Source organism: Aotus nancymaae, unplaced genomic scaffold, assembly GCF_030222135.1.
Source record: "Aotus nancymaae isolate 86718 unplaced genomic scaffold, 86718_ANA_hifiasm-v0.15.2.pri h1tg000007l, whole genome shotgun sequence".
Taxonomy (NCBI): Eukaryota; Metazoa; Chordata; class Mammalia; order Primates; family Aotidae; genus Aotus; species Aotus nancymaae.
The window spans coordinates 60485989-60498343 of NW_026988418.1; the positions used below are offsets into that span (position 1 = coordinate 60485989).

The 12355-nt window shown below is 37.4% G+C and overlaps 1 protein-coding gene across 3 annotated transcripts; it reads left to right on the forward strand.

Moving 5' to 3' along the window:
- Nucleotides 1-297: 297 nt before the first annotated feature.
- Nucleotides 298-9868, forward strand: SIKE1 (suppressor of IKBKE 1). Of its 3 annotated transcripts, none has more exons than XM_012466654.2 (5): nucleotides 298-542; nucleotides 754-859; nucleotides 1646-1788; nucleotides 3301-3414; nucleotides 5695-9868. In XM_012466654.2, exons 1-5 carry the CDS (start codon nucleotides 372-374, stop codon nucleotides 5794-5796), a joined length of 636 nt encoding a protein of 211 aa, XP_012322077.2. In that variant the 5' UTR covers nucleotides 298-371; the 3' UTR covers nucleotides 5797-9868. The 3 variants fall into 3 exon arrangements, with proteins under 3 accessions (XP_012322077.2, XP_012322078.2, XP_012322080.2); XM_012466655.2 differs by having other exon boundaries at nucleotides 298-530; XM_012466657.2 differs by having other exon boundaries at nucleotides 298-488.
- Nucleotides 9869-12355: the final 2487 nt, after the last annotated feature.

Genomic DNA, 12355 nt, shown 5'->3' on the forward strand with positions numbered 1-12355 from the left:
AGTTTTTAATTAAAAACTAAACGAAAATAAAAACTATGAGTAACAACCCACATCACTGAAAACCAGTAGGGAAAGGAGAACTTCCTACTGCCCAGTTAATCATGGCCTGACCACCAGGCTGTGGGAACTGGAAACCAAGGGCGTGGCAAGGGCAGGTCTAGGGCTCCGCGCTGGGCGGGACTGCAAAGAAGCCACAGGTTACGGCAGGTAAACCCGCAAACTGGACTGCTATTGCGCAGGCGCTTATTGCGCCTGCCAAGACACCTTTTAAACGTGCCCGGAAGTGACGCTTGTAATGCTGAGACAGACTCCCAGATCTCAGCAAGTCGCGTAGCTGAGCCCAGCAGGTCTTGTGGGGTCGTGCTGCTGCTATGAGCTGCACCATCGAGAAGATCCTGACAGATGCCAAAACGCTGCTGGAGAGGCTGCGGGAGCACGATGCGGCCGCTGAGTCACTGGTGGATCAGTCGGCGGCGTTGCACCGGCGGGTAGCCTCTATGCGGGAGGCGGGGGCAGCGCTTCCGGATCAGGTCAGGCAGAGGGTAGGAGGCCAGTGCTCTCGGATTCTGGGCACTGAAGGGTGGAGAGCGAGGTAAAGTGGGAACTCGGCCTGGAATTTATTCCGGTCTCAGAGGGCGGCGGTGAGACATTTTTCCTGGGTCGAGGCTGAGAAACCTGCCCTGGAGCCCTGATTTCTGCCTCTTCAGTTGCATCTGCCGCTGTTCTCTACTTAGTCTGTCTCTGTTTGTCCAGTATCAAGAGGATGCATCCGATATGAAGGACATGTCCAAATACAAACCTCACATTCTGCTGTCCCAAGAGAACACACAGATTAGAGACTTGCAGCAAGAAAACAGAGGTTAGTCAGGCCTTTTCATATCTGATAATAGTTTGAAAGTTATTGCAGAATTGCCCTAACCGTTCACAAAAGTGTACATATATTTCCAGGTCAGTACTTTTAGTAGGCGAGTCCTCCTGTGCTGGCCTGGTAACAGTAAAGTTTTTTAGATTACCCTTTTCAAGATCATCTGACTGATTTTGTAGCAGCTTACCAAAGAGGTTCTGAGTAGAGTTGAATTATTGCAAACTTTAATGTTTAAGTATTAATGAAAATAAACACTGAAGGTAAGATTTAAGGTTTTGTTTATGTTCTTGTTTGTGCAAGGTGAAGCAGCAGAATGTTATTTTAAGGGTATATATTCTTAGGCTTGATTAGCATATTATTAATAATTGTAGTATTAATAGTTGTTTACCAGCAGGGTTTCACAGGTATCATTCTACTGTATTCTCCTATCTTCATTTTTAGCTATTTATCACAATGCAGTTAAGAAATACACTCAGAGAGGCTAAATGATTTACTTATGAGTATTAACCAAGCAAGTTACAGAACTGAACTCAAACCCATGTCTTCTGATGACATATCCTTTGTTGTTTCTGCAAGACATATCCTTTGTTGTTTCTGCTTCTCTGCCTAGAAAGTTATCTTTCACGTAGACTTTAACTGTTCAGTTTTGTGGACTTAAACACTGATTTACAACTTTGGATTCATATTATCACTATAGTGTTACAAAATTCCAACTGTTAAGACTTTGGATATGGGAGCTCTCTCTCAGACATCACTGCCAAGTTATTTTATTTTTGATAGAGCTGTGGGTTTCCTTGGAGGAACACCAGGATGCTTTGGAACTCATCATGAGCAAGTACCGGAAACAGATGTTACAGTTAATGGTTGCTAAAAAAGCTGTGGATGCTGAACCAGTCCTGAAAGCTCACCAGTCTCACTCTGCAGTAAGAAACTTTGAATAAATTCGAAATGAACTGAATTGAAATCTTGAGATTGTTTTCATTGTGTGCTTGTTTTTGTTTTGTTTTTTTGAGATAGGGTCTGGCTCTGTCGACCAGGCTGAGGTGTAGTGGCACGATCTCAGCTCACTGTAACCTCTGCCTCCTGGGCTCAAGCCATCCTCTCATCTCTGCCTCCTGAGCAGCTGGGACTACAGGTGTGCACCACCATGCCCTGTTAATTTTTGTGTGTGTGGTTTTTTGTTTTTTGGTAGAGATGAGGTTTCACTGTGTTGCCCAGGCTGGTTTGAAACTCCTGTGCTCAAGCAATCCATCTACGTTGGCCTTCCAAAGTGCTGGGATTACAGGCATGAACCGCTGTGCCTGGCCATGTGTGCTTGTTTTTGAACAAAAGTAAGCTTGTTTTCCTTTCATGTTTATCACGTTTGTTGTTTATTTTGCCATGGCTTTGTAAAGATATGAATAGAAAGGAGGAGGATAGGGGCTGCTCAGGTCCTTTTATTTGAGTAGGACTAAGGTACCCCCTCCCTTACCAAGATCTCTTTTGAAAATGTTCATTAATTCTTAGCTCTCCCACCAAACATAATGCCAGTTAAGTGTTGAGGATGCCCAGTAAACACTTGGTTGCTTATTACTTATACATCTCACTTAAGCTCCTTCGTTGTAAGGAGCATGAGTTCATATTTTATTCCTACCATAGTACCTGACATATAGCAGGCAGGCAGTAAACATTTTTAAACTGAACTACATAGCATTGTACTATGTTGTTAGGGAAGAGAAGTATGCTTTTTTTAAAAACAAACAAACAAACATGGCATAGTTTCTATACTTTGGTTGCTTATGATCTAATTTGAGAGACTCAGTAATTGTTCTTATGTTTGTAGGTGCTTCATAGTTGTCATTGTACATTCATGTGTACTGTATCATTTAATTCTAGATATGTAGATTGGAGCCTACTATTTGCTACTGTGAGATGTAGTGAAAGATAAGCTTCATCTTAAATTCCATTGAATGCATTTTACTGACTTAAAAGTTTTAGGAAACAGAGATATTTTATAAATACTTGAATGGCTTTCATCTGGAAGAGAAAAGTAGATTTTATTTTTTCTCATATGGAGGAAAAAACTTGAACCTTGAAAGAGACAGAGTTTACTCAGATAAACTTTCTAAGTGATATGTCCAAAGATGAAATGTAGTAAGCTTCCTGCCAATGAACGTATTCAAATTTAAGTTAAACCGCCACTTAGAGATAGTATCCAACATCCAACGGGTAGTTAAACTACAATTGATTTTTCGAAAAAAAATTATCTGTGAATACCACAAGGTCACTTGACTATGGATTTATATCTGAGGACTAAAATTGTAGTGAAACTCCACTGTAACTTCTGTAGCATAGATTAAATGAACTTTTAAAAATCATAACGCACACACTCTTATGTTCTTTATTTCTATAGAACAGGTGATTTTTTCACCTTTGTCTCCTTAATATCTTCACAGGAAATTGAGAGTCAGATTGACAGAATCTGTGAAATGGGAGAAGTGATGAGGAAAGCAGTTCAGGTGGATGATGACCAGTTTTGTAAGATTCAGGAAAAATTAGCCCAATTAGAGGTAAGATTGTTGTCATTTTAGGTTCACAGTATTTCAGAGTTTTCAGAGTCTGGAAGATACATCCTCACTGTGCTATCACTGTAATATATTGATGTTTTCTGTGTGTTTATGATTTAAAATTAAAACTCCTCCTTCATACCCTATGAAGAAAGGAAATATAGTAAACAGCAATCAATGGAAATTCCTACTATGTATTGGCAAGAGGTTGAGATACAATGCGAAGGTAGTGGGAGTGGAGGGGAGAGGTTATATGTGAGATAAAATCCTTCCTCTGCCATAATAAGAAGGGAAGTAGATAATACCTAACTAAAATTGATGATCAGGAAATAGCAGTATAAGTGTATTATTTAAAATTATGAATTAAATACCAAAAGAAATAGATAAAACTAAAAGTGGTTGCATTTGGGGTACAAAGCCAAAGAACTGCTTGTATAAGCCTTATAGTCTTGATTTCTTAAAAGCTATGTTTATGTCATATTTTGATTAGAATAGAAATATGTTACAAAAAAAGGGTTTGGGGTATAGTGTGCCCATAAAATTGTTAAGGAAAAACATTTCAACTTTGGGAGGTTAAGGCGAGTGAATTGCTTGAGCCCAAGAGTTCAAGAGCAGCCTGGGTAACATGGCAGGACCCTGTCTTTACAAAAAAAATACAGAAAATTAGCCAGGTGTGGTGGTGTGCTCCTGTAATCCCAGGTACTTGGGGGACTGAGGCGGGAGGATCACATGAACCCAGGAAGTCGAGGTTTCAGTGAGCCACGATCACACGTGCCACTGCACTCCAACCCGAGCGACAGAGTGAGACCGTGTCTCAAAAATTTAAAAGAAAAAAAAAAGCGAAGCATTTCAGTAACTGGTTTGAGTGCTGCTTATTACAAGGTGCTGTCCTGGGCCTTTTGAGAAATACTAGAGAGAAAAAACAGGTACCTGCCCAGAGTCTAGTGGAAGGAATAACCCTAGTACTTATATGATATGAAATAGTATGTAAGTGCTAGGAGACAGATACAAATACTGAAGGAAGCACTTCATGGGGTAGATTTATCGACCACAGGCTCTAATCTCTTAGTTACTCTAGCTGTGACTTCCGCACATCTTGGTGAAGCTAAAAATGCTTTGGTTTACCAGAATTTTCTGCAGAGAATAAGGATGAAGAGTGCAAGCTACCCTGTCTAGAAATCAAAGGTAGTGACAGGTCCCAAGTAGGAATTAGGAGCCAGTGAAATGATAGAATGACTTTCTGTTTTACCTCACTTATGGAAATAGCCCTAAGGAAATGTGGGACAAGTTCTCCTTTAATACTTCATGTAGAAAAAACATGACCACCAGATTCAGACCCCAGCAGTATCACATCCAAGTTGTCTGAATTTGGACAACTTTTTGGAATTTTGTGAGCCAGAGTATCCTCATCTTAAATAGAATATGGATATAGGCAATGATACCCTACCCTACAGGTTATTGTGAGATAACATATACAGTGCACCCATGTAGTACCCAGCTACATGCTTAATAAGTAGTTTCTTTCCCCCTTTTCTTCCATTTCTCTGGAACTATAAGATAATCCAGGAGTGGAGACTAATCAGAGTGAAATGATTATTAGGAATTTTTTAAATAAAATAAATAATAGTAAAACTGTGGGAACCATGAAGAATATAACAGTGAATTCCTCAGGTGGAGAGGGACCTTGTTTTTTGTTTTTCCTTTGTAAGCCTCACACTTGGTATATAGAAATTACTCAGTAAGGCCGGGCGCGGTGGCTCACGCCTATAATCCCAGCACTTTAGGAGGCCGAGACGGGTGGATCACAAGGTCAAGAGATCGAGACCATCCTGGTCAACATGGTGAAACCCCGTCTCTACTAAAAATACAAAAATTAGCTGGGCATGGTGGCGCACTCCTGTAGTCCCAGCTACTTGGGAGGCTGAGGCAGGAGAATTGCTTGAACCCAGGAGATGGAGGTTGTGGTGAGCCGAGATCACGCCACTGCACTCTAGCCTGGGTAACGAGCGAAACTCCGTCTCAAAAAAAGAAAAAAAAAAGAAAAGAAATTACTCAGTAAATTACTACTACAAAAGAGTATCATTGCCTACATTCTACACATAAATGTTTGTTAAATGAATAAATAAGTAGTATTTGAGGAAATTCTCAATTAGTGGACTTTTTGTTTCCTTAAAATTTTTAAAATTAAAATAATGTTTTCTGCTCCTGGCCCAAAATAATGTGTTTTTATAATACAGTTTGACAGTAAAAAATATCAGAAATAAACATGCCTTTTTTTTCCAGCTTGAAAATAAGGAACTTCGAAAATTATTGTCCATCAGCAGTGAGTCTCTTCAAGCCAGAAAGGAAAACTCAATGGACACTGCTTCACAAGCCATCAAATAACTGAACTCTGAATGATGGCTGGAGATTGTCTATCAAGGAAGGAAGTTATTATCTTCCCATTCAAGTACTGTTCATTAAGTGTCTTGCCTCAGATTTGATTTAATCTTGATTAAAGTTATCAGGTGGCAATTTAGAATTTCCAGTCAATATTGCTGTCCACAAAAACGGTTCTCAGCTGTATTAATGTGGATACATGCTGAATTTCACTATTCCTTTCTCAAAGAGACTACTTTTAATTTTTATTTCTGGGACCTTGATTTATATAAACTGTGTTTTCAGTTCATTGTTATTTTTTACATCTCTGAAACTTTGAGCATTTTTTTATAAGCCAGCAATTTTATTATATATAGCATTGTAAAATACACTTCTAGGAAATTTTAGGAGAGATTTAACTTTTTTAATTTATTTGGCATAAACCTTGATTTATCTTTTTTTTCATTTGACATAAATAATACAATTCCACAGAACTAAATCAGCAGATTCTCTGATTTGTAATATCATTCACCTGTGAAGTTTTAAGTCTCTCTGGTGCTAAGAATTGGCACTTTATGGCCTGGTGCCTTTGCTTTTAATTTGAGAGAACCTACTGCTAGTCCCAGGAAACATACTTGGAAATAAGTCAGCTATTTTTTTCCCCAGTGATAGTATAGTTGTCATATATTGTTCAAAGTTCATATTGTTCAAAGCTGAGGAACTTGTCTTGTGTATGTGCACTTCAAATACTAAAAGTAGCTTTTATTAAATATAATCAGCCAAAAACACAAGAAAATCAAAAAACCCAAATATAATGAGTCAATTTTTCTTGTCTTTTTTTTTTTTTTTTTGAGACAGAGTCTCACTCTGTTGACAGGCTGGAGTGCAGTGACACGATCTCGGTCACTCCAACTCCCTGGTTCAAGTGATCCTCCTGCCTCAGCCTCCCAAGTAGCTGGGATTACAGGCACATGCCACCACGCCCAGCTAAGTTTTGTATTTTTAGTAGAGACAGCGTTTCAATATGTTGGCCAGGATGTTGATCTCCTGACGTCATGATCCGCTCGCTTCAGCCTCCCTGAGTCAATTTTTCAATGTTATTCTACTAGTTCTACATTCTATTTTAACTTTTATATAATTTCCATTTTATAGTTAAGAACTATCACTTACTTGGATTGGATGCCTTTCATTCCTAGCACTAATAGTTGACTTTCTTTTTAGGTCTATTTTTTACATAAAAGTAGCTTTTTTTCTTTTTAAAGCTATATAAAAAGGTAAGGAAGCAGTTTTATTACCTAATGAGAATTATTACACTCATAATGCTATGTAGGCAACATTGAGATTCAAATGCCTAGTGGTCAGCTGGATTCACTCATCAAATCATTCCCGGTTCAGTTTACTCACATTTCATATTTATAAATTTCTTCATGTTATACTATTGTATTTAGATTTGCCCAGAATTAGTTGAAATAATGCTAAATCTGTATTTTCCAATAACATTAAGAACCATAATGCATGGGAGAGACACAGTATTAAAAAGAGTTGTTAGTGCTTTATGTGATGTAACTCCACCTAAAGAACTAACTCCAGTTAAAACAACAGAATCTTTCAAAGATGTCCTAAAGCATCTGATCCCAGTAATACTAATGGACGTCACCTAGAGCATTGGGTGTTAATGAATAGTTACATGTCATTTAAGAATTTTTCAAATTTCTGTTCTAAATCCTGCATAGCACTTGACAAAAAAACACCTCCAAATGTGAGCGTTTTTTAATTTCATTTCCCAAGAGTAAGTAATTAGTCCAGCCATCTACCTTGCAGTATATCTTAGGTGACCCCATAAGTCCATTCAAGAGACAGGTACTCTATACCATTTAGCAGCCATGGCCAAACCTACCATGGCTAGATTTCAGTGAAAATTATAAAATAATCAAATTAAGGTATAATATGGTGTCACTTTGTCTGCTTTATGTTCCTTTAGAGCTGTTTATAAAGTTCTTTATATCAGGATAAATCTGCATATTAACTTTTCCCCCTGGGAAATCAAAAGCCTGAGGTAGAAGTCTAAGAAGCTTTTAATGCCCTGCATAATACAAATTCTGGCTGGTATTAATGCTATGAAGATAATGTGTAGTTAGCAAATTGAGTGGGGGAGAAATGTTCTTCCTTTTAAATGGATTTTAAAGTTTCTCCTTCAGTGGGTGAAGAACTTGCCTGGTTAAAATCTTAGTTCAAAATTATCTTTTCTAACAAAAACTGCACTTTTAGAAGATTAGCTAATTTTACTCACTATAAGTCAAATTAGGAAATGCAGAGGGCTTTTTTTACATATATAAAAACCTTGCCAAGTAGTCATCACAAGAGTCATACATACTTTGTAATTAGCACAATATATTCAGTAGTGTAACTCTACAAATAGTACTTTATATTGGTGTAGTATTATATCAATATCTATAATTCTTATATTAACACCTTATGCATAATTTGATTCAAACATTGAAGGTTTATTTTAGTATTCTTCAAAATGTGGTTCCCTGACCTACTGAAATAGAAATTTGGAGATGGAGTTCAAGAATTTGTATTCTAATAATCATCCCAGACAATTCCTAAAGACACTAATTTAAAAATGTCTAGTCTAGGTCCCATTGTATAATGATTAGCACTCTAAAAGATTAAAAAGAAAACAGTCTAGTCTATGTGCCAACTACTTCATTAATAGTTATGAATTTAAAAAGGAAAAATTCTGGTACAGGAGACAAGTATATATATCATTATAATGCAGTGTGAGAAACCCATTATGTAAGTCTGTATAGGATACAGAAAAGGGACTTTAAACTTGAGAATTCAATAGAGATAATAAATGGGTAGGAGGGAAGTAGAAAACCTTGGTGCCACAAAAGCAAAGTATATATGGTATTGCCAATAACGGCTACTATCTATTGAGTGCTTTACTGTGTGTCAGGTACTGTATTATATAATCTCCACTTTAACTGTATGTCATTTTGCAGATACTCAGGCACAAGGAGGTGGTTATTTGTCCAAACTGGAACCAAGATTCAAACCCAGACAAAGTCTTAAGCACATTTTTAATCACTAACTTGAGATGCCTTTAAATGCCAAATACTGCTGGGAGTTCAAATGTTTCTTGAATAGCAAAATCTATTTTTATTAATAGTCCAATAGTGTGAAACACCACAGCTCATATATTAGAAAATATTATGAATTCAATAAATGGAGTCTTAACTAATGAGATAGTGTTTTCTAGAATGGTATAGCTGAGAGTATGTGTACATTCAACTAAAAGGGATAATCTAAAACCAGTGACTCTTAATATATGATACACAGGAAAAGGTGCAGTTCTGTCTTTCAAATCTGCCTCCTTACCATGTTGGCTTTCATCCCTCATGCTATTTTCTTGTGTTTGCTAGAAAGTTGTTGCTGAGCCAAATGTCATGCCATGTTTAAGGCAGGGAAGAAAAAATGGAAATGCCCTGTGCCAGCTACATATATCCCCTTTTATGAGGGAAAATAGAGCTCTCCCAGAAATTCCAAATGGATTTCCCCTTGACTTAATTGCCTAACCAGTTAAATGGCCACTGGTACCTGCAAAGAAAGCAGGGTACATAGCTGTCCCAAATAAAATCAGTATTACCAAGAAGAAAGAATGCTGAGAAAGCAACTAACAGTGTCTGTGACTGTTAACATTGTCAAGTCCTTTCCCCCTTGAATATAGTTTTGGAAGAACTAGCTGAAGGAGTGCATTGATGTTGAATAGCCAAGACAATGGGCTGTAGCAGACATCTGCCATTTCTCTTTTAGCTACCCAGTATCTTAACTCCTGTGTTTAGGGAATCCCTCACCTAATGAGGCAGAGCATTCTGCATTCCTCCCTCCTAAAGAATTTGAAACTACCAGGTAAATGTTTTCTCAGCCTCCTTTGCAGGCTTCAACTTTAAAGTTAGTGATATAAAGAAGCAAGGAACCATGCAGATTCCTTTGAAGATGGTGACTAACAAAACTACTGCATTCATCTCCACAGAGGAGCAGCAAAAGTGGTTTAGTGATAATCTCTAATTCCTTTTTTTTTTTTTTTTTTAAAGACAGAGTCTTGCTCTGTCACCCAATCTGGAGCGTGGTGGCACTATCTCAGCTGATTGCAATCTCCGCCTTCTGCCTTCAAGCAGTTCTCCTGCCTCAGCCTTCCTCCCTCAGCTGGGATTACAAGTGCCCACCACCACACCCGGCTAATTTTTGTATTTTTAGTAGAGATGGGGTTTCTGCATGTTGGCCAGGCTGGTCTAGAACTTCTGACCTCAGGTGATCTGCCCACCTCGGCCTCCCATAGTGCTGGGATTATAGGCATGAGTCACCACGCCTGGCCTATAACCTCTAATTCTTGTTTACTAGGTGTCCTAGAGATCCTGAGAATTACTTTTAATAAAATCAGTTTTTTGTGTTATTGTTAAAACCTACCTGAATTGCCTATAACCAAGAACTCTGCTTGATAAAATAAGCATAGTTTTGGGAATAACCATACACATATAAATTTTATTAATACTTTACACATAATTTTGGACTTATATTTAAATGTAATTTTGATGTTTATAAAAGGGTAAATGTGGAATGCAAATAAATTATCAAGTATAATAACTCATCACCTAACAAGAATGATAACATTAGCAGTGCTTGCATTTTATCTATTTGAGCTCCTCTCCTATCTTTGCCCACCCCCTGCTGTTTTTAATAGTTTTATTCACATGTAAAAACACCTGAAATACATATGTATCCCTAAAGTGACTTATTTTTTAGTTTTCTTGCTTTTTGAACTTCAAAAAAATTGTATCATACTCTATGTAGTCCAAGGATTTGATTCTTTTTTCACTTAATGTATCTCTAAGATTCATATGTTTTATTGTTTTATATCTGTCATTTTCATGGATGTATATTTCATTGTTGGATCATACAACATATTGTTAAGGAATATATACATATATAATAAATTATACTTTTTAAAAAAATCCTTGCTAATATCTTACTAATTTTTAACTCTCCTTTCCTCTGCCTCATTTATATTAAACACATTTAACTATAAGAGGTCATATTTCATATTCTGCAGTTATTTCACTGATATGTCTCATGGCAACTTTCAGAGTGAATTAAAGGGTATTATCTGCTAATATAGGAAAAAGCAGTTAATGCTTTTTGTTTCGTCACTCCTGGAACGCTAAAGAGGAACCTTCAGAGCTTCAATTAACTACAACTTCACTCAAAATTTCATCTATCCTTGTAGAAATATGTGTGGAACTAATTGATGAATTTTTGTATGTTAATGATTATAAGATTCTATTTCTTATTTTAACATCTTTGATATTGGGATATATCTTACATCAGAATCACAGGTTCTGATGTGGTTGACTGTAAGCATACAAAAAATTGGTTTGCACTCATAGTGGATGACTGGACAAAGACAGTCTCCATTTTTTTTTTTTTTAATTTTTATTATACTTTAAGTTCTGGGGTACATGTGCAGATCATGCAGGTTTGTTACATAGGTATACACTTGCAATGGTGGTGGTTTGCTGCATCCATTGCCCCGTCATCTAAATTAGGTATTTATCCTAATGCTGTCCCTCCCCAATCCCCCTACCCCCGCTATTCCTCCCCTACCACCCCCCCATGCCCCAGTGTGTGATGTTCCCATCACTGTGTCCGTGTGTTCTCATTGTTCAACACCCACTTATGAGTGAGAACATGTGGTGTTTGGTTTTCTGTTCTTGTGTCAGTTTGCTGAAAATGATGGTTTCCAGTTTCATGCATGTCCCTGCAAAGAACATGAACTCATCCTTTTTTATGGCTGCATAGTATTCCATGGTGTGTATGTGCCACATTTTCTTTAGCCAGTCTATCATTGATGGGCATTAGGGTTGGTACCAAGTCTTTGCTATTGTGAACAGTGCCGCAATAAACATATATGCATGTGTCTTTATAACAGAATGATTTATAATTCTTTGTGTATATACCCAGTAATGGGATTGCTGGGTCAAATGATATTTCTATTTCTAGATCCTTGAAGAACTGCCACACTGGCTTCCACAGTGGTTAAATTACAGTCTCAATATTTCAATCAAACTAAGGACCATTTGAAAAAAGAATATGGGTTTTGGCCATTTTCTGTACTTTCCATTGATACATTATCAAAAGTGTGCCAGCATAAAATTTGGAGTATGGCTGGCTGTATTAGTCTTCTACTGCTATAAAACAAATTACCACAAATAACAGTTTAAAGTAACATCCACTTATCTCACAGTTCTGTAGGTCTGAAGTCCATGCAGGGCTCAAATGGGTTCTCCTCTCATATACTCACAAGGCTAAAACAAGGTGTGAAAACTAACTGCATCTCATCTGAGGCTCCAGGTTCTTTCTCACATTCACATAGCTAATGACAAAATCCATTTTGGTACATCTATACAACTCAAAGACTGTCTTCAAGGCCAACAGGACATCATCTCTGACTTCTCTTTTAAGAAAACATCTAAGTCAGGTCCAGCCAGAATATCTCCCTTTTAGACTTCCTTTTAAGAATACA